We start from the raw sequence: 18,385 nt of genomic DNA on the forward strand, positions 1-18,385 counted from the left end.
GATCTAAGTGTCTGAAAACGTCATAGAAAAAATCCTATGGAGACAGAGCTTTTTGTTCAAGAGGAAGATGATTTCTAACCACAAACAGCTGGTTAATCTGCCAAAGTTCATTAAATTAAATCACTCATTTTACTTTTCAAAACACGGGAGATACTGGTCGATTGCCTCCTCATGTGTTTAGTTTGAGTTACTCTGTGAGTCTGGATGTTTTACAGTCAACAAACTGAGTAACAAACTACATTACAGGTAAACAAGAAACATCTGGGTTGTGCCTTGTACAATAAACATTCTTTCTGATGGAGTTAAGTGGCTTTAAAGAGAGTGACGTAACAGCCGCTGGAGGTTAAAAATCAGCTATCACATGTGCAAAATGCTTTTTTATATTTAGGGATCCTTTCTGTGATGTTGTCTGCAGCCTTACAGCCTGTTTCACTGCAGCAGGCTGAACGATTCTGTTCAATGAATCCCAAAACTTTTATTTTCTATGAGACATCCAGCTCCCAAGTAGAGAAACACTTCGGGCCCAGATTTAAAATATTGATCTCTAGTTTAATGCTTGTTTAGGAAAATTTGTCAAATACAAAATTGTTTAAAAAATGAAAGTTTATCATTAAATCTGACTTAGCTGGAGTGTAAAGTGCAGAAAATGTTACTCTAGGGACTCGGTAGCGTTTGGTTGTGAATAGGAAAACGATATCTTGAATTATTGAGCTGCACGGACACAGAAAAGGCAGGACGGATGTTTTTCTTCTGTTGAATTAAAGGCACTTTGCGGTAAATGAAAGTGTCAGAGGTGATAATAAGGCAGCAGCGGTGAAGGGGAATAACTTTGGTCATCTCATGTAAGAAAAGTCAAAGTCAGCAAAGATCTCTTGCTGCTCTGTGGTGAGGATGCAGGCAGTTCGGGGGAGGGTGAGGACAGGTTTGAGGCTGGTGAACTCCTCATCAAAGTTGCTAACGTCTTTCGGCGCCCTGATGACGGGGAGGAACGGAGGCTTCACCTTTTTGGACAGGAGAGCGTTCCAATCCATCGTCTGTTAAAAGATTGAAAAACAGAACGTGTTAATACAGCATCACTGAAAAAAAAATCATAGGATCAGTGTTTTTGGTTGGGTTTAACAGTCAATTAGGCCAAGAGCTGTCTCAGGCCCACTCAGAGGGTTGAGTTCATTGGAGTGGCTGCACTAACTTCCCCTGAGGGAGACTTGCTCTGCAGACTGCCTTTAAAGAGTCTCTGAAGCCACATCTGGAGGTAAAGTAAAAGTAAATCTTCTTTTTGAGTTAAGTCAAGCTTTTTCTCTCCCTAAATCTGAAATGACGCTGATACCACTTTAATTTTAAAGATCGTCACACTGTGAAGTGGTAAAAATTGCTTGTTGGGGATCTGACCTGGAAGAATTTGTGTCTTTTGATCTGAGCAGCGTCTTCCTCTCCTGCTCCAAGTCTCATCTCAGGATTCTTCTGCAGCAGCTGAAACACAGACAGCAGTCAAGGCAGTCAGCCTAACGTTAAAAACACTGATCATACAGAGCTCAGAGTCATATTCCATGACAGAAATTCATATTTAATTCATTTATTAGAGAAACAAACCTTCTGGATGAGAGACACAGAGTCAGGGGAAAGGAAACGAGGGTATCTCACATCATCGTTGACGATGCTGTCAAACACCTCCTCCTCATCATCACCTGGGAACGGAGACTGGGAAACAGAGAGCAGCACAGTGAATACTCCTCTGGAGGATTCTGCTTTATTGAAGTAAAAGATGACCACCTCGGCTCATCTTGAACTTTTGGAGGTTGTGGTTCAGAAAAAGGTCCTGACCATTAAATCAAACTTACAGTGAGATCTCAAATTTAGCTGAAACTTAGAAAGAACTAACTCTACTCTACAAGCCAGCCAGACTGTGAGGCATAGAGAAGACCAAAGTATTGAGCCTTAGTTCATGATCTGTATTTTATCCAAAGTGTGAAACAAATATTTGTCTGCATCCAGCATCACTGGAGAGAAACTCATCACTCAGTAACATGAGTGAGACATCCTCCCTGTTTTCAGGTCTTTAAAAATCTTGTTCCCTGTGGATAAACACTGATCTTCTTTAAACTCACCTCTCCCACCAGCATTTCATAGGTGAGGACTCCCAGTCCCCACCAGTCCACACAGCGGGTGTAGTTGTTGTCAGTCAGAACCTCCGGGGCCAGAAACTCAGGTGTGCCACAGAACGTGGAGGTTCGGTCCCCGTGGCCCATACCTGCATGAGAAACAGCTTCAGTGAGATTTCACCTCAGGGCAACTCACAGAAACAAAAACTGCTAAATATATGATACAGAGTTTAACGTTAACTGCCACAGTTTGATGCACGGGACCATTTTAATTTTTTGTTTTACCTTCTTTACACAACCCAAAGTCTGCGATCCTGACGTAGCCGTCTGCATCCATAAGCAGGTTGTCCAGCTTCAGATCCCTGATGAATTGAGAGGAAGTAAGTACAAGTAACACACTTTCCCAACAAGAAGCAGAGTAAAGCATCATTTAGCTCTTTGAAGGACTCACCTGTAAACGATTTTGTTCTGGTGGAGAAACTCAAGGCCGAGAAGCACACAGGAAGAATAAAACCTGATGAAAACAGAGAAATAAATCTTTAAATGACACTTGAAGTGGAAGTTTGTGCAGCGTGTGATGCTGCAGAGAGTTTAAACTCACAGAGTCTGTTTCTCAGTGAAGATGCTGGTATGGATGTGCGTCATGAGGTCTCCTCCAGGTGAGTACGCCATCACAAAACACACATGGTCGGACGTCTGGAAGCAGCCGTACAGGTTCACCAGGAACGGATGACGGGCTGCGTTTATTACTTCAAAGATTCGTTTTTCACACACCAGGCTGAACACAAACACACAAGGACACATGTTCTATTTAACACATTTTGATCTGGGGAAATGTTCAGCCTTACAGCGACAAAAGTGACACACTGAGTGAAACAAAGAAAAACAAGAAATGACAGATGAAGAGGAAGTGGAAGAGAAACAATTTGTAAATGGAAGAACATGCAGGTTTATTCAGCAAAAGCTTTTCAGTGGATCAGATCAGATTCATGTCAATGTGAAGATAATAAAATAAGATTGTGATCTTGATGTGAGTGAAAGTGATTTCTTTGGGTCTTATTTGAATCTGACATGAATCAGTATTTAGAAGTCTTCCGTCATGAACATGGCATAGAAAAATGTAAACACTTTGATGTTTTATTCTGCTCATGGATGCTTTTGTTTGCTTTCCTCTCTGCTCTCGCACAGAAAAAAAACTGGAGAGAGCTGTCAAGGATTTGCTCCGCGCTGTAAACCCTGTGCTTGAACGCAAAACTGCTGACAGAGAATAAAAAACTGGCTAAAAGACGTCTCACCTGTCCACTTCATCTCTTGTCACGATGTCTCCTTTCTTCAGAGCTTTGATGGCATAAAGTTTCCCGGACTTCTTGTACTCTGCGAGCAGCACCTTGGATCAAACACAGACAGCTGAAATGTTAGTTGAATATTAACCTCCACCTGATTTATGTTAAACTTGTTCTTTTAGTCCTGTGCACAGAAAGGAGCTGAGAGGACACCTTGAACAGGTGGGAGCAGATGTGTACCTTTCCAAAGTGACCTCGCCCAAGCACTGAGATGCAGTTAAAGTCTTCCAGCTGAAGCCCTTCGTCTCTCCTGAGATAAAGTAAAAATCAGCATGAATATGACCTTTCCTGACCAGCTGCTCAGATTACATCAATGCAGCTCACCCCTAAAAGAGTTCCTGAGCCAATGAAAGTCAGCTCAGGAAGCAGCACACAGAAGAAAGGAGCACATGTCAGGGTCTACACCCAAGTCGTCAAGTTGCTAGGCGCCACCCTGTTGGCTATGGCTGCCTTTTACAGCAGCTCTCTCTTCTTTGTCTGTTTCTTGTAATTTTTTTATCTCTTTTTCGTAATCTTTGTATTTGGAGTGGATCATTACTTTGTATGGCTCATTTGTTGGTCATGGACACCAAACTTTTTGTGGCTTCAGCGATATTTTTACAACTTTTTCTCCTGTGTTTGTCTGGAGATCCTACATGTAACCATGGCTGCATTGTTTACATGTGAACTCAGCTGTTAGCAGCCTGTAGCATGTCAGTGCTAACTGGTGCAAGGCCTGATGTTTTTCCACAAGGTAAGGAGGATGACGTGCTGGTTCTCAGGTGTGAGCTAAGAAGTGACGACATGGACCTGTCCTTCCATCCATCGTTATTGGGAACGTAAGATCTATCTCCAATAAGATGGACGAGCTAGCTGTGCTAACCCAGCAACAGAGGGAATACCAGAGGGCAGAGTAGCATCATGCTATTCACGGACATGACGAACGGAGCTAACATCAGACACCAGCGCCATGTTGGAAGAGCTTCACCTGCTGTGAGCAGACAGGATCCAGACAGAGACTGAACAGACTGCTGAAGAAGCTCAGTCCTGGAACCTGTGGAGGTCGAGGCTGGCTGAACTGGACAATGATGGAAAAGCTGTCGCCATCTTTTTTCTTATGGACCTTTTTGCACTTTCTATACACTTTCTTACTTTTGTTTTCTTGATTGCTGCTGTGACTCCAATTTTGTTGTACTTGTTACAATGACAATAAAGTTCTATTATCATTATCATTAGTCACATCCAAGTCTCAAAAGAGTCTGAGCTTTAGGAGGAGACACTGATCTACAAATGTTCAGGACCTCTGGGGATCAGCATGCTTTAGACTTGGGCGTAATCCTTAAAAAAAAGGACCTAGGACTCAAGTTCTGGGTACTTAGGGTGGAAATTAGTTCCTTGGCCTGAAACTACAAAAACTTTAATGGAAAGTGAGAATTTGAATTCAAATCCTTGTTCATTTTTTTAAGGGGGTTACATGTAGAAATATACAGCTTAATATTCATAAGTTATTGGAGGTTAAACTGATTAAATGAATCATTTTTACTATGGAGAAGTATGATAACTCCAACTATCATTTCAGAGAAATTCTCCCCATCTTTGCTCTGTGAAACCTACCGTGGTGTTGACTGGACTGATGATTGTCTCTTTGGCTTTGGTGTCTTGCTCTCAGGAGGAGACTGAATTTAACAAACACAATGACAACAAAGAAATGTCTACTGAATCATACCAACACAACAAAAAATAAAACTGACATTTAAGTCTGAAAAACTCAACAGAAACATCAAGGGTGGAGCAAAACCTCTGAAGCCTAAATAAATCTTCCTTACTCTGCCTTGAACCCCCTGACCTCCGACTTTACTCACCAGTGGAGAGTCTTTGTTGCTTTTTCTCGTGCGCTGTGGAGATCGACCTGGTTGTTCTTCAGTAAAGTTGAGATTAACTACAGCAGGTTCTCTGAAAAACATGAAGAACAACTTAAATACTACGACTACTTAAGTTTCGGAGCTGAGACGAAACAAACAGGTTTTAAAAAGAGTCATAAAAACACAAGAACAGATCAGATTACATGTCAGGAAAAAAAAGTTCAACTTAACAACGGAGTCATATTCTCCACTTCTAATAAAATAATATCCAATTCCCCTCAGAGTATTTTTGTCTCCTCTGCACAAACAACACCTCCTGAACTTTCAGAATAAATTTTGTACAAAAGACTGTTTGTTTGTTTTTCTGCTTTCTCTGTATCTGAAATGATGATTCCATGTTTTATTCATTTACTTAAATAAGACATCATGGATATAAAGCTTTAAAGCTTTAAAGCTTTGCATTTTATATCTAGTATACTTTTTGTGATCGATTCTTTGAACAAATATCAATATATATATATAAAAAAAGCACTACCTTTGGGTACAAGACAGGAGAAGACTAGACAACTTCACCTAACCTGACCTTCTCTAACCCACTAAATGCTCTTTTCCATGAAGTTTTTGACTTTCAGAGCTCTTAAAGTGAGTCTTCTGGAGCTTTAGATTTTAAGATTCTTAAGCCTTTGCTAGGCACATTGGTAACTTGTTTTTTCTCTAGTCTAGTGCTCCATAAAGTAGGTTTAAGTTTGATGCAGTACACTGAGCAGCTGATTTTTTGGTGCAGTTCAAAGCAGAGTTTACATGAAGAGCCCGGTGCTGATAAAGCGACAGATTTTGCAGCTAGACAAAGAAAACAGATCTGCAGGAGGGGTCAGTTTACTCCTCTCTCTGTTACTAAAGACTGATATAATAAATTTGCAGAAGTTCCCTTTAACTTGTAAAGCAAGTCTCTCAGAGGAAGAAAGAGCTGCATTTAAATTCACATTTTGCGCTCCAGAGAGTATTTGGGGCAGAACGACAGCTCATTCAAGCTACAGCCTGTAATTTATGTGTGCCTCTGAGTTTTTTTGGTGGATGGAGACGATAAATGAGTGTCGCGTTGGGTCTGCAGAAAGGGATTCTTTATAATAAGAGAGATATAAATTGTCACTAGTTTTCCATTCTGATGCTCCTTTTTAACGACAGCTCTACTGTTATGAAACCAGCCTGTCAGTATGCAGGTCAGTGAAAATGTGAAAGTCACGTCTCTATGGTCTCAGATTTCATGAGCGAGCAGAGAAACAGCCTCAGGTCACCGAGGAAAGCCAAGAAGAGAAACGAATCGCCCTTTTCTGCAGCGGCTCTTTCATTAGACGTGACACAGGGAGGTTTCTGGGTCACAGTTCACACACACACACACACACACACACACACACACACACACACACACACACACACACACACACACACACACACACACACACACACACACACACACACACACACACACACACACACACACACACACACACACACACACTCCTCATTACCTCGGAGGAGATGTGATGGAGGATGCAGAGCCGGAGTTGGAGCCGGCTAACGGAGGGCTCATGGGCTCCAGAGAGCTGCAGGGAGGCAGGATGCTCATCATCAAACGACCCCATGTGGCAAAGTTCATGTTCATCTGAGCAGCTCGCAGGAAATTCTTCCCTGAGAGGAAACGAAAGCAAAAAAAATCATCACATTGAAACTTCTTGTTTGTTTGGAGGTGCAAGAGTTTAATATTAAATTCTGTCTGAGTTGTTAGAGATAATTTTTGGATTTTTGACAGAGATTCATTCACATTTGATTCAGTGGGTTAACAGTTTGTTTGGACAGAAAAACTGACTGTTAGACTCCTGCACCTCAAAACTTTTTCTGTTGAGTAAACCAACTGAAATCTCTCTCAGCGTGATCCTTGATCATTTGTAGCTTTGAGAGATTTTAATTCATTTTTCTGCCTGATGTAAAATGATGTAAACTGAATGTAGATCCTGAGCCTGCAGGTATCCTTAAATTCAGCCAAACACTGTTACCTTTTTCTTTGGGGAAAATCCTTCTCTGTCTCTGAAGTTTGGAGCGACGCTCAATAACAGGATTGATAAAGGTCACCTGGAAACAAACACAGGAGCTGTTTATCAGGAATGTGCCAATAATCACTTCTCTGGTTATTATTTTGTGATGGTGACTCTTTGGGCTCTGACTCAGAGTGGTTGTAAAGACCCTGATTAAAAACTGTTAATGCAGGCGTCACAACAGCGAATAAACCTTCTTCACCTCGATGAAGAGGACGCCCTGAGGCTCCAGCTGCAGACACATCCCGTGTCGACGGTTATCCAGGAAATCTTCCAGCCGCAGGAACTTCACCCCGCTCAGCGCTCGCCAGTCCCTCCAGTACACAGCGATCTCCAGCTCCCTGGACTACATCAGCAAATAATAATATCATTACAAAACAATCATCCCATTTCCTCAATTACCTTTTATTACAGACTTCAATACTACATTAGGTGGACCAGAGTGGAGTAATCTGTAATTTCTGAGGAGACTCTGCAGGATATAAATAGAAATCCTGCTTCAATCCTGCTTTTTTTTAGCAAAACATGAGCGCGTGCTGTTGTTAATGACTCCTAGCGTCTGTTTTTTTCTCTTTTTTTTTCGTTAAGGAAAACACGGAGCTGAAAACCCTTAACCTTAGTCATCCAGTTTTTGCAAGTTCTAGAGCTCAGCGGGGAGAGACAGGGGACCAAATAACAATCAATCCTTAATTACATCAAAGATTTAATAACCACCAACAATCAACTCAGTTTTTATAGATTAATAGTATAGGTTAACAATTAGTGTTCAAATACGAACATGGCATAAAAGTTTTTGGCAGAGTAAAAAGTTCTGATTTCAGTTGACAAGATTTTACAAAAATTTTGTTTTATGATGGCGTCAGTTTGAAAAAATGCAGGAGGTTTGAAAAAGATTGAATTTAATTATGTTGCTTTATTTATGAGTAAATAAATAAAACTATACCTTCAGTATAGAGACTACGGAAGAGGATTAGGTCCACTAAAAGGAAAAAAAGCTATTTTTTTCTGGAAAAAAAGTCAAAATTCTGAGATTAAAGTCAGACTTCTGACAGAAAGAAAAAAAAATGGACAAATTTTTGTTTTGCAGTGGCCCTAATCCTCTTTTGTTAAAGACTGACTCCATCCAGAGTTGGTTATCTGCCAAAGAATCACAGCAAGGGAATCTGACAGTAAAAAAGGAGCAAGGGGAGATTTTCCTGTAAAAAGTACTTTTACAGGAGTGATTATTTTAGTCCACAAGGGGCGCCAGAATCAACACAAACTAAAATTTCCTCATAGGAGCTTAAAAAATGCATGTTTCATGCTGTACAGACAAAACCATGAGGTGTTGTTTTCAGCGCCACTCTGGTGATGGATGTGTTTTTCAAAAACAGAGAAACTCACACAGTAGAGACTATAGAAGAAGAGACTTGGAGCCAGGATACAGCTGCAAATTTCAGTCAGGCATCTCTGTCTGTTATAACACCAACATTTCCTGGTGTCTAAAGCGTCAAAAATCTGCTATGACAACATGTTTTTCCATGTGGAGGAACTTCCACTGTGGATCATTTCTGTTTCATCTCATGCTCGTGCAGAAAGCGTGACTTGAGATTAACACTCCACTCCCAGTTAAAGTAGGCTTTACGTTAAAATGTGTAATCTCCACACGCCGCATAAAATAAACCTGATGACATCATCATGCTTTTTTTTTTTACTTGACATAAACAACAGTATATTTAGACTGTGAGCCCCATGTGTGCCCAATAAACAACTTTTGATTTGAAATATTCTGAATAAACGCAGAGAACTAGAGCAGGGATGTGAAGTGCATCGTCAGAAGTCTTAAGCAGAAATGCTTCTATGGGTTTTGTGTGTTTAGATCCAGATTAGAGCAAATGTCAGAGGATTAGCAGTGGGATTACATGAGTGGAGTCAAAGTATCAAAGACAGACCTCCATGAAGGACAAGATGTCAGCTTTATTGATCTAAAGCAGGGAACAGATGTCCACCATTAGGGCTGAATCAGACGTCACTTAGCAAGATAAAGTCCAGACGAGTGTGAGAGACGTTCAGACTGATGCACCGTCAGGTCTAATTCACATCAGTGCAGTGTTAGTTTGAACTAATGTTTTAAACCAAATATAAGAGTTACTTCCATCACCTTTCAGTCACATGTGTCTGTGATTTTCTTTAAAGCCTGCCTGGTTATAACCCAGGGGAATAAACTGCAGGTTTTTATGTTTTCTTCAAAGCTGCTAAAACTCATCCATTCATTCAGATTAGATTTGATTTTAGTAATGTAACTGTGATGACTGTTTGTGAATGCCAAACAAAACTTAACATCTTGACACTGTTCTGCCAGAGAACATTTTCTCCGTCTGGAATAAATAATATCAGATTTTGTTCAATCTACGAGGCCACTGACCCGTTCCAGTTCGATGCTGAAGCTCTGGTCCCAGGCTTCGTTTCCCGGCTGTCTCCAATGTGTTCGACCAACTATCCTGCTGTCCACCTTCAGCACCACACTGGCCTCAGCTGAGACATGAAAACAAACACATAGTGATGCAGGAGCTGATAAACATGATGACACAGAGAAAGCCCAATAAAGAAAAAAACAGAAACAGAGCTGGGTTCTTCATTTTTAATTGTTAGCGAGTTAGACACCAGTTTCTGCTGAAGTTTTATCTCATTTAGTAAGGAAAAAAGGTTTTAGACATTTTGTGTCTCACTGGTGGATAACTGAACACTATTCACACATCAGCTCAACCATCTACTAACAGTAAAGTAAAATGTTTATATTAGTTAAGTTTTGACTTACAGGAGAGGTCATCAGTCTTGTTGGTTTTACCGTTGGTGCTGCGTCCTGATAGGCCGGCCCTCACCTTCAGAGACTTTCCATCGGAGGCACTAGTCACACGACTGCGACCTGGAACAGACTCCATCAAGTCCTGGCAGCCTTTTAGGCACACCTCCAAACGACCTGAGACAGAGCACCAAGGTCAAACTCTCAGGAAGCAAAAACAGATAAAAGTTCACAGGTTGAACGACCGGATGTGACAATAGGGACCTGTTATACTGGCTGGTTTGAAGAAGGAGGAAGACGAGCATGAAGACGAGCATGAAGACGGAGCACTGGATTGTTTCTTTGGTGTCCCAAACGAAGGAGACATCCCTGACACCAGTTCCTCTTTGATGGCGATGTGTTTGGGATGATCTGAGGGCAGCTCGCTTAGACGCCTCTCCAGAGAGAGGCGCAGCAAATCCACCTTCTGAGACGACTCCTCCATCCGAGCCTGAGCCTGAGAAACACAGATACATCTTCATTTCTCCTACAGCTAAAAACATCTGATGGTGACCACACACTGAAATATTTCGGATTTGATATCACTATCATCATTAAGATTTTTGACCTTGGTGTTGGTCTTCAGGATCCAAATATTTGTACCAGGATGAGGAGTAAGATTTTTTGACGCAGCTTACAATGTGTCAGGCATCATGTGTTGTCTAATTTAATAAATAGGTAGATAATAAAGTATTTTTTGTTAGCTGCTGATTTGTTCTATGGTTTGATACTTCTTATATCTGCCTCCTTTTCTTTTGTTTAAATGTAAGTTATCGTTTTTGGAAAGCATCAGTCAAGATCTTACATCTTACTGAGGTGTTGGAGAGGATTTCCTTATAACATGTTCCTTCTGTCACATTTAAACTGTTTTGATGAGTTCATATGTGAAAAATCCTTTCATTTATAATCATAATTTCCTCTGAATGAGAGAAAGGGATTTAAAACTCTCAAATGTCCTCAGATTATAGTTTCTAACAGCTAACAGGAGGGAATGTGTTTTGTCCATGGGGCTAGAAAACACAAGAAAAAAAATTGAGTTCTAAAAACAGTTTTACTGTACATTACCAGGCAGACAGTTTTTACTGATCAACGTGGTCCCAGGCTTACACCTGGAGTAACCTGTCCAGCTCATACCCACCTCTGCCAGTATTCTGCGGTCCTGGATCTTCCTCCCACTCAGCTGCCTCACCACATTTTTGGCTCCTTCTGCGACGGCTGATTCTATCTTCATGTGGTGCATGAGTTCAGCCACACGCAGCTCCAGAGAGCTGACGGTCTCATCAGGCTGACCTGAGGACAGGAACTTTGGGTCACTCTCTGAAGCATTCACAGCACTATCAGAGGCTTTTTTTAAACTGCACCTCTGATTTTAACACATGTCTTACACCTGATGTTCCACATGATGGTTTCAGTTTGATCATCAGTGTTATCAAGTCTGCTCTTGTAATGAAAATGATGTAGATTCTCATATTCAGGACTTATCTCAGTTGTCTTTTTGATGGGTTGTTGTGGTCATGTTTACCTGGTGAGCCTTCTCCGTCTCTGATCTGACTGACTTTGATGATCTGCATCCGAAGCAGCTCTATCTTTGTGCGGCTGTCCTGTAACATCTGCTGCGCTGTGGACATCATCTTTCTGTCCTGGGAAATAGAAGAGACAACTTCAAATATTTGCTGCGTTAAAACCCTGAATAGCTCAGTTCATATGGGTCTAAACATAACTGTGGTTTAGCTTGTTGAAACCTAAAGCCTGTTATAAACTCTGATATAAAATTAACTTTTAAAGAAAATAAACACAACCATCAAAACATAAAGGCTTCACAGTCAAACTATGAAATATGTAAGGTGAATGAGCAGAACTGTACAGGCTCTTCAGAGCACACAGGATCAGTGAGGGACAAACAGGATATTAAGTGTATCAAACATCCTCCTGTACCTTGACGGAGCTGTTGGTGTAGGTATGGATCATGTTCTCTGCTCCCTGTTTGACTTTTGTCTCCATGGTGAGCTGTTTCTTCAGGGTCCGGACTCGACCGGCCAGAGGTGATGTGACCTCCTCCCACTGACACGACTCTGCTGACTGGTTGTCCACTTCATCAGAAGGACCTGCATCAAACAACACGAGTAAATTCTGAGTCTTCTTTCTGTTTCTTTGTCAGGATGAGAACGTCCAGGAGTCGCCTTTTCCTTCGGGTGTTTTTACCTGTGGTTCCTTCTTTCTCTGTGGCCATAGACCGAGCATTCAGCTCCTGCAGCTCCCAGTGCAGCTTCTCCAGCTTGCGGCTGGAGGCCTTCAGCTGGCCCTCCACGTTGGCTGCACTCTTTCTGTTGGTGACGGCTCTCCGGAGCCTCTCAGCCGCCTCTTTGATCTTCAGCTCTCTCTGGATTTCCTGCCTGAGGAGAGTGCGAGCATCCTCCAGTCGCTGCTGGAACTCTGGATCGAGAATATCGCCCTCATCCAAACCCTTCATATTCCCGCTCTGCAAGAGACCCATAAACACTGAGTCGATCTCTGACCAGAGAGGATTTTATTCCCATGCTGTTTTTATGGTGTTACACAGCAGACCATGAGGAGGTCAACACTGGTTTGAAAACAAAACACAAGCTCTTATCCCTTCATGTTTTGTTGACAGTATCACATCGAGGGAGGGCAGGTGTTAAATATTTCAGGAGGACTGGTGGAAACAAACAGCAGTGCAACAATAAAAGGCACAGTACTCCCCCTAGTGGATAAACTTCATAAGTTTCATTCTTTGCTGTTAAGGTTCAGTGTTTCTGATTTAATATGAAGTATTCAATGAAAACTTCAGATTCTGAGAGATACAAAGAACTCCTTAATATTAGGGATGCACCGATCCAGCTTTTCTGGTCCTGATACTGATACCTGAGCTTTGGGTATCGACCAATACTGATCCTGATCAGATACCAGTGTTAAATAATAACCTGCATGCTCTACTGTGGGATAAGACTGGTAATGTTTTGAGTTAAAGACAAAAATGAGCACATGTGGAATTACTGAAGTTAATTTCTATTTAAACTATAAGTGTGTAAATGTTTAACAGCAGTTTGGTTAAAAATACTTTAGAATTTACAGAAATGACTATTTGATTGTAAAATTTTATATCTTGTAGACTAAGTCATAGTTTGGCCTTTGTGTAAAGTTTGGACCAATCCTTTCCCACTGATACCCAATCCAGCTTTGAGCGGCTGGATTGGCGCAAATACCTAATACTAGGATTGGATCAATGCATCCACTTGTTTTAGATGTAACAAGTTACAAGTATTTACACCCAAAAATCAAGGCTGTCAGTCCAATTTCCCACACTCTGTGCACTGGTATGTCCCAGAGTTCAAGTCTGTGTCAAGTTGTCCAAGCTCCATGGTCAAAGTTTAAATATTTAAAATATTTACAAAGTCCTGTATTCAAAAGCTCCCAAACCATACTGTAGCTTGTACAATGCAGAGGCAAGTGGCCGGAGATGTAACTGCTTCAGTTACATCTCTTGTTTTAAACATACATGTGTACATATGAACATAGAACACACATGCTCACAGAGGAACACCAGAACATCCTTTAAATGTTTTGGGATTAAAAATCAAAATGAAATAAGTGTGCTTTTATACTTCAGACCTTTATTGACTCAGAAAAAGCTCACTGGGTTTAAAAATATTTTTTAACATAAAACATACATTAAATAGTTTCTGACACAGTAGGCAGCTTTCACAATTATAAGCCGTATGCAATAATAACTAATGGTCAGTGTCATTGTGGAAGAAAAATGCATACTGTAGATATTATGTACTATTGTATAGCTGTGGTTAACTGTAGTGCTTTTAGGTTTTAATTTTGTTCTGTTCTTGTCTTTGTAAAGAGACCGGATGTTACTGTATCATGGTTGAATGGTTAAATGAATAATAAATACCTGTCTGTACAGTGTACGGTTTGTTTTTGACGTGACACGGCCTCTGTCTGCAGCTTTGGTGCAGCTAAATGGATGAGCACTGTCCCTTTCAAAAAAAACAAAACAAACAAACAAAAATAAATAAAAAAGACAGAAATTGATAAGTAAAGCCAGTAATGTTTGTTAAAATCAATCTTAATCATAAATGTGGTTTCTACGCACTTTTTAAAATCAGGAGTAAGACGTTTTTAAAAACTAAACCAGGAAAGAATTGCGCAATTTTAGCCCTGCAGAATAAATACTAACAAAGGAGGCATAATGCTGTTTTCCATCTGCCAAACATTTGTTGTACTTTCTAATCTTGAAGCCAAACTTCTGTAAATGCACATTTTGTCTCCTGTTAACCTAACCTGCTGTTGTAAATGCCATAATTTGTCCCATAAAAAAGTAAATCCAGAAAAAATAGTCATTATCTTATGATGCTGAAGACATAGTGAAGGTTTGATCAAATATCCAGTAAAAGAGCCATCTAAAAATCAAGGCTTCTCACAAATCAAAAGAAGACGTCAAAAACCTTATTACCTCAAATCAACACAATTAAGGTAATTTGAGATCAGTTCAGGAAGATTTGGGTATTCTTGCTGATTGTTTCATATACATGGTAAAAAAATCAAAACCAGGAAAAGTTTTCTCCTGGGAGCATCTGAAGCTTTATACATTAATATTCAGTGGACCAACTATTTGCAGATTGCATAATCAAACATTTGTTTCTGTCTTTGTCACAGAGAATTCTTTTATATCATTAATCCTGCCCTACTTAGCAGTTAAAAACCACCGCCCTGAAGTGACACAATCACTCTCCCTAAATGTTCACCTTTCACTCCTGGACCAACCAGGAACTTAAAAATACACTTACCTGCTGTCTTTACTGAGATTAAAACCCAAAAGATTAAACTTTGCAGGGTTTTTTTGTGGCAAAATGGGAATTAATATGTGGTCAGTCATGATTTTTTACATTACATTGTTTTTGAATATAACAGCTCTTTTATTTTGTAGTATCAATGAGTTTATATTTTGTGAAAAAAGGGGCAGGTACTTGAAGATTTTTCTTTTTTCTGCTCCTTTCCTTTCACGTTTGAGATTTATTTATTTTCTTTGCATTGAATGTTATTTTAAATGACAAAATGAAATAAAGTCCAACTGTAGTTGGTCTATCCTGGCCCATATTTGACAAAAGAGAGTCTGGAGGTGGTGTGCCACCATGGCACAGGCTACTTTTTGACATGTTGTGTTTAAGTCTTTAAAGCGAAACTAGAAATCCACTTGTTAAATGTTGTTTGACTCCTGAGATTGTTTCTGCCTCATGGTGTGTTGATTGTCAATCTTTGTAAAATGCTTCCAGTGACAAATTTACACACAGAGGGAAGTACACTCTTATCCATTTGGAGGTAATTTATGGTAACGATGATCACAGGTTTTACTTAGAGACAGTATTATTCTAATACACTACCCATATTTTCTTTTTTTTGAGACCATAAAAACAATTTGGTCTATTCAACTGGTGACTTATGAACAACAAATTAATGTGATCAGATAAACGAAAATAAAGAGAGGATACAGATAAACTTCAATGAATGATGGACTATGTAGTTTTTATGGCCAATGTCGGTTAATCAATACATTCATGTATCACTCTGAAATGTTAGCTCAGGTTCAGCTGCACCATGCTGCAGATGACAGATACAGAAACACTGACTAGACACACACACATTGTTTCTACTTTACACCAGACATAGGCCGTAGTTTGAACATTGGTGATTTTATCTTTATTTGGACTTTAATATTCTTTTTTTCTATTAATCATTTTATTTTCTGTTCAATTCAATTCAATATATAATCTAAAACCTATAAAGTATCAATTTAATTAGAACTCAAAGCTTTAATTTAACTTAAATTAAACACTCAACTACTTGATGTTTCTTCTGATGCACTTTTTTAATCATTGCTGCAGTACAAGTCTACTGCGTAGAGAAAAGTTTACAAGTGAAAAGTAATTTTTATTTCTATTCCAAAGCTTTGTTGTGCTGGTAAACATCTGAATATTTCATTTTTTTAAATAAATATCAACATCAGTAATTCCACAGGTACTATTTTTTGCCCTCTATGCAAAGCATTACCACTCTTATTCAAAGCAGGGCATGCAGGCTATTTATTAAAACTGGTATCTGGTTGGTATCAGAACCAAAAAAGTTAGATCTGTGCAATCCGAATTGAACTAGCATAAACAATACCATACCTGGTCAATACATTTTTTTCCCAGAAAGAAAGTAAAGAAAGAAAATAAAGAAACTTTATTTATGACAGATTAGATCAAGTGATCTTTCAATCTCTGCTTATCTATAAAGCAAATCATACATAAACAAGCTATTAACTTACAGTCACAACAATTACAGTATGACTCCTGTGCTGTGTAGGTAAGTATCTCTGTTACAGGCCAAAGGACATGGTCTTTTGTGTGGGAATTACAGGTATCTTTACACAGAAGACACACCTCCTGCCAATCAAAACAAGTACACCACCTTAGACACAACAAAACTCGCTGTGACATTTTGAGATTTATCATTTTATCAGACGAAACTTGTGAAAAATTAAACCTTTAGTGTTTTTTTTTAATGTTCCAAGTTCTTCAAAGCTATTTTTGTCAACATAAAATACCAAATAAACGCTAAAGAAACGAAACTATTTGGTCAGTGTTCTTTTACCAGGACAGAGAGGATTTTCAGGGCTTCTCAAACAAATCATATCCAAATTTTGAGCCAACCCTAATTTGAATAAACCCAGAGGGTGGGTTTTCCAATCTCTTTGCCTTTCTAAACTGATAAAACTAAGGCCTAAAAAAGTTACAGTTGTTTAAAGGTTTTTGTCTGACCAGTACAAAGACAGAAGAACTATGGGGAGCAGCAAACAAGACAAACAGGAAAATCCAGTGCACCTGTCTGTCATTGTAACACCTGGAAAGCGTCATTTGACTACTTTAAATTAGACGAAGGGTTACATAACTACTTAAGATGAAAGATTAAGTCACCCAAGAATTTAAACTAAAGTAAACGAACATGAAGATAGCACAACCATACCTGTAGTGCTAAACCTGACATGATGGCTGACAGGTATCTGTGAGCGTCAACGTCCTCTCCACTGGCAGCTCCCAGCGGTCGTCTTCGGGCCGGAGAGGCGGTATGAATGATCCAGGAGGGACGACACGGCTCACTCAAAAGTAAACTGACAGCTTCATGTGAAATTCAACGCCTGCTAAAGCCACTCACAGGCGCTCCGAGTGGCTACACGGCTGTTATTCATAGAAACAAATCTCAGACGAAGTTTGAATCCAGTTTAATTGCCTCTCCACGCAACGCTGACGTCAGATGACGGCAGCTGGATTGGTTGGCCTGCGATGATGACGAGATTTTGCAGGAACCAATCAAATAAGATTACGAAATGCACCTGCCGAAGTATTTTTATTCATAATAAAAAAAGCGGCGTTTATAGTTAGTAATGAACACGTTCGTTAAAACAGTCATACAAGCAATCTCTGAAAAAAAAATCCTATAATATAATTTTCTGTCCGTTTCTTGTAATTTCTTCGTCTCTTTTTCGTAATCTTTGTATTTGGAGTGGATCATCACTTTGTATGGTTCATTGTCGGTCACGGACACCAAACTTTTTGTGGCTTCGGCGGTATTTTTTACTACTTTTCTCCTGTGTTTGTCTGGAGATCCTACATGTAACCATGGCTGCATTGTTTACATGCAAAATTAGCTGTTAGCAGCCTGTAGCATGTCAATGCTAACTAGTGTAGGGCTTGATGATTTCCCTCGAGCTGAGGAGGAGGAGGTGAGGACGACGTGCTGGTTTTCGGATGTGAGCTGGGAGGTGACGACGTGGACCTGTCCTTCCATCCAGCGTTGTTGGGAACGTGGGATCTCGCTCCGGGGGATGGATGAGCTAGCTGTGCTAACCCAGCGGCATCATGCTGTTCACGGACGTGGCTGACGGAGCTGACATCGGACGCCGCGACACATCGGAGGAGCTTCACCTGCTGTGGGCAGACAGGATCCAGGAGACAGAGACTGAACAGACTGCTGGGGAGGCTCAGTCCTGGACCCTGTGGAGGTGGAGACTGGCTGGACTGGAGAGTGGTGGACGAGTGGTGGACGGGATGTTGTCATCTAATTTCTTATGGACATTTTTGCACTTTCTATGCTCTTTCTTACTTTTGTTTTCTTAAAT

The 18,385-nt window shown here is 40.2% G+C and overlaps 1 protein-coding gene across 1 annotated transcript; it reads right to left on the minus strand.

Moving 5' to 3' along the window:
- Nucleotides 1-34: 34 nt before the first annotated feature.
- Nucleotides 35-17,527, minus strand: pkn3 (protein kinase N3). The gene is made up of 22 exons (XM_074689923.1): nt 17,233-17,527; nt 12,400-12,676; nt 12,133-12,302; nt 11,720-11,837; nt 11,336-11,487; nt 10,423-10,654; nt 10,174-10,335; nt 9,781-9,890; nt 7,579-7,722; nt 7,338-7,413; nt 6,813-6,972; nt 5,284-5,374; nt 5,036-5,097; nt 3,623-3,692; nt 3,395-3,486; nt 2,701-2,877; nt 2,551-2,613; nt 2,385-2,461; nt 2,106-2,248; nt 1,591-1,698; nt 1,390-1,470; nt 35-1,034 (listed from the first exon to the last, which is right to left on the minus strand). Exons 1-22 carry the CDS (start codon nt 17,251-17,253, stop codon nt 834-836), a joined length of 2,787 nt encoding a protein of 928 aa, XP_074546024.1. The 5' UTR covers nt 17,254-17,527; the 3' UTR covers nt 35-833.
- Nucleotides 17,528-18,385: the final 858 nt, after the last annotated feature.

The sequence above is a fragment of the Halichoeres trimaculatus genome, unplaced genomic scaffold (genome assembly GCF_033239565.1).
Source record: "Halichoeres trimaculatus isolate MK-OKI-2021-1 unplaced genomic scaffold, fHalTri1.1 fHalTri1_scaffold_16, whole genome shotgun sequence".
NCBI classification, from domain to species: Eukaryota; Metazoa; Chordata; class Actinopteri; order Labriformes; family Labridae; genus Halichoeres; species Halichoeres trimaculatus.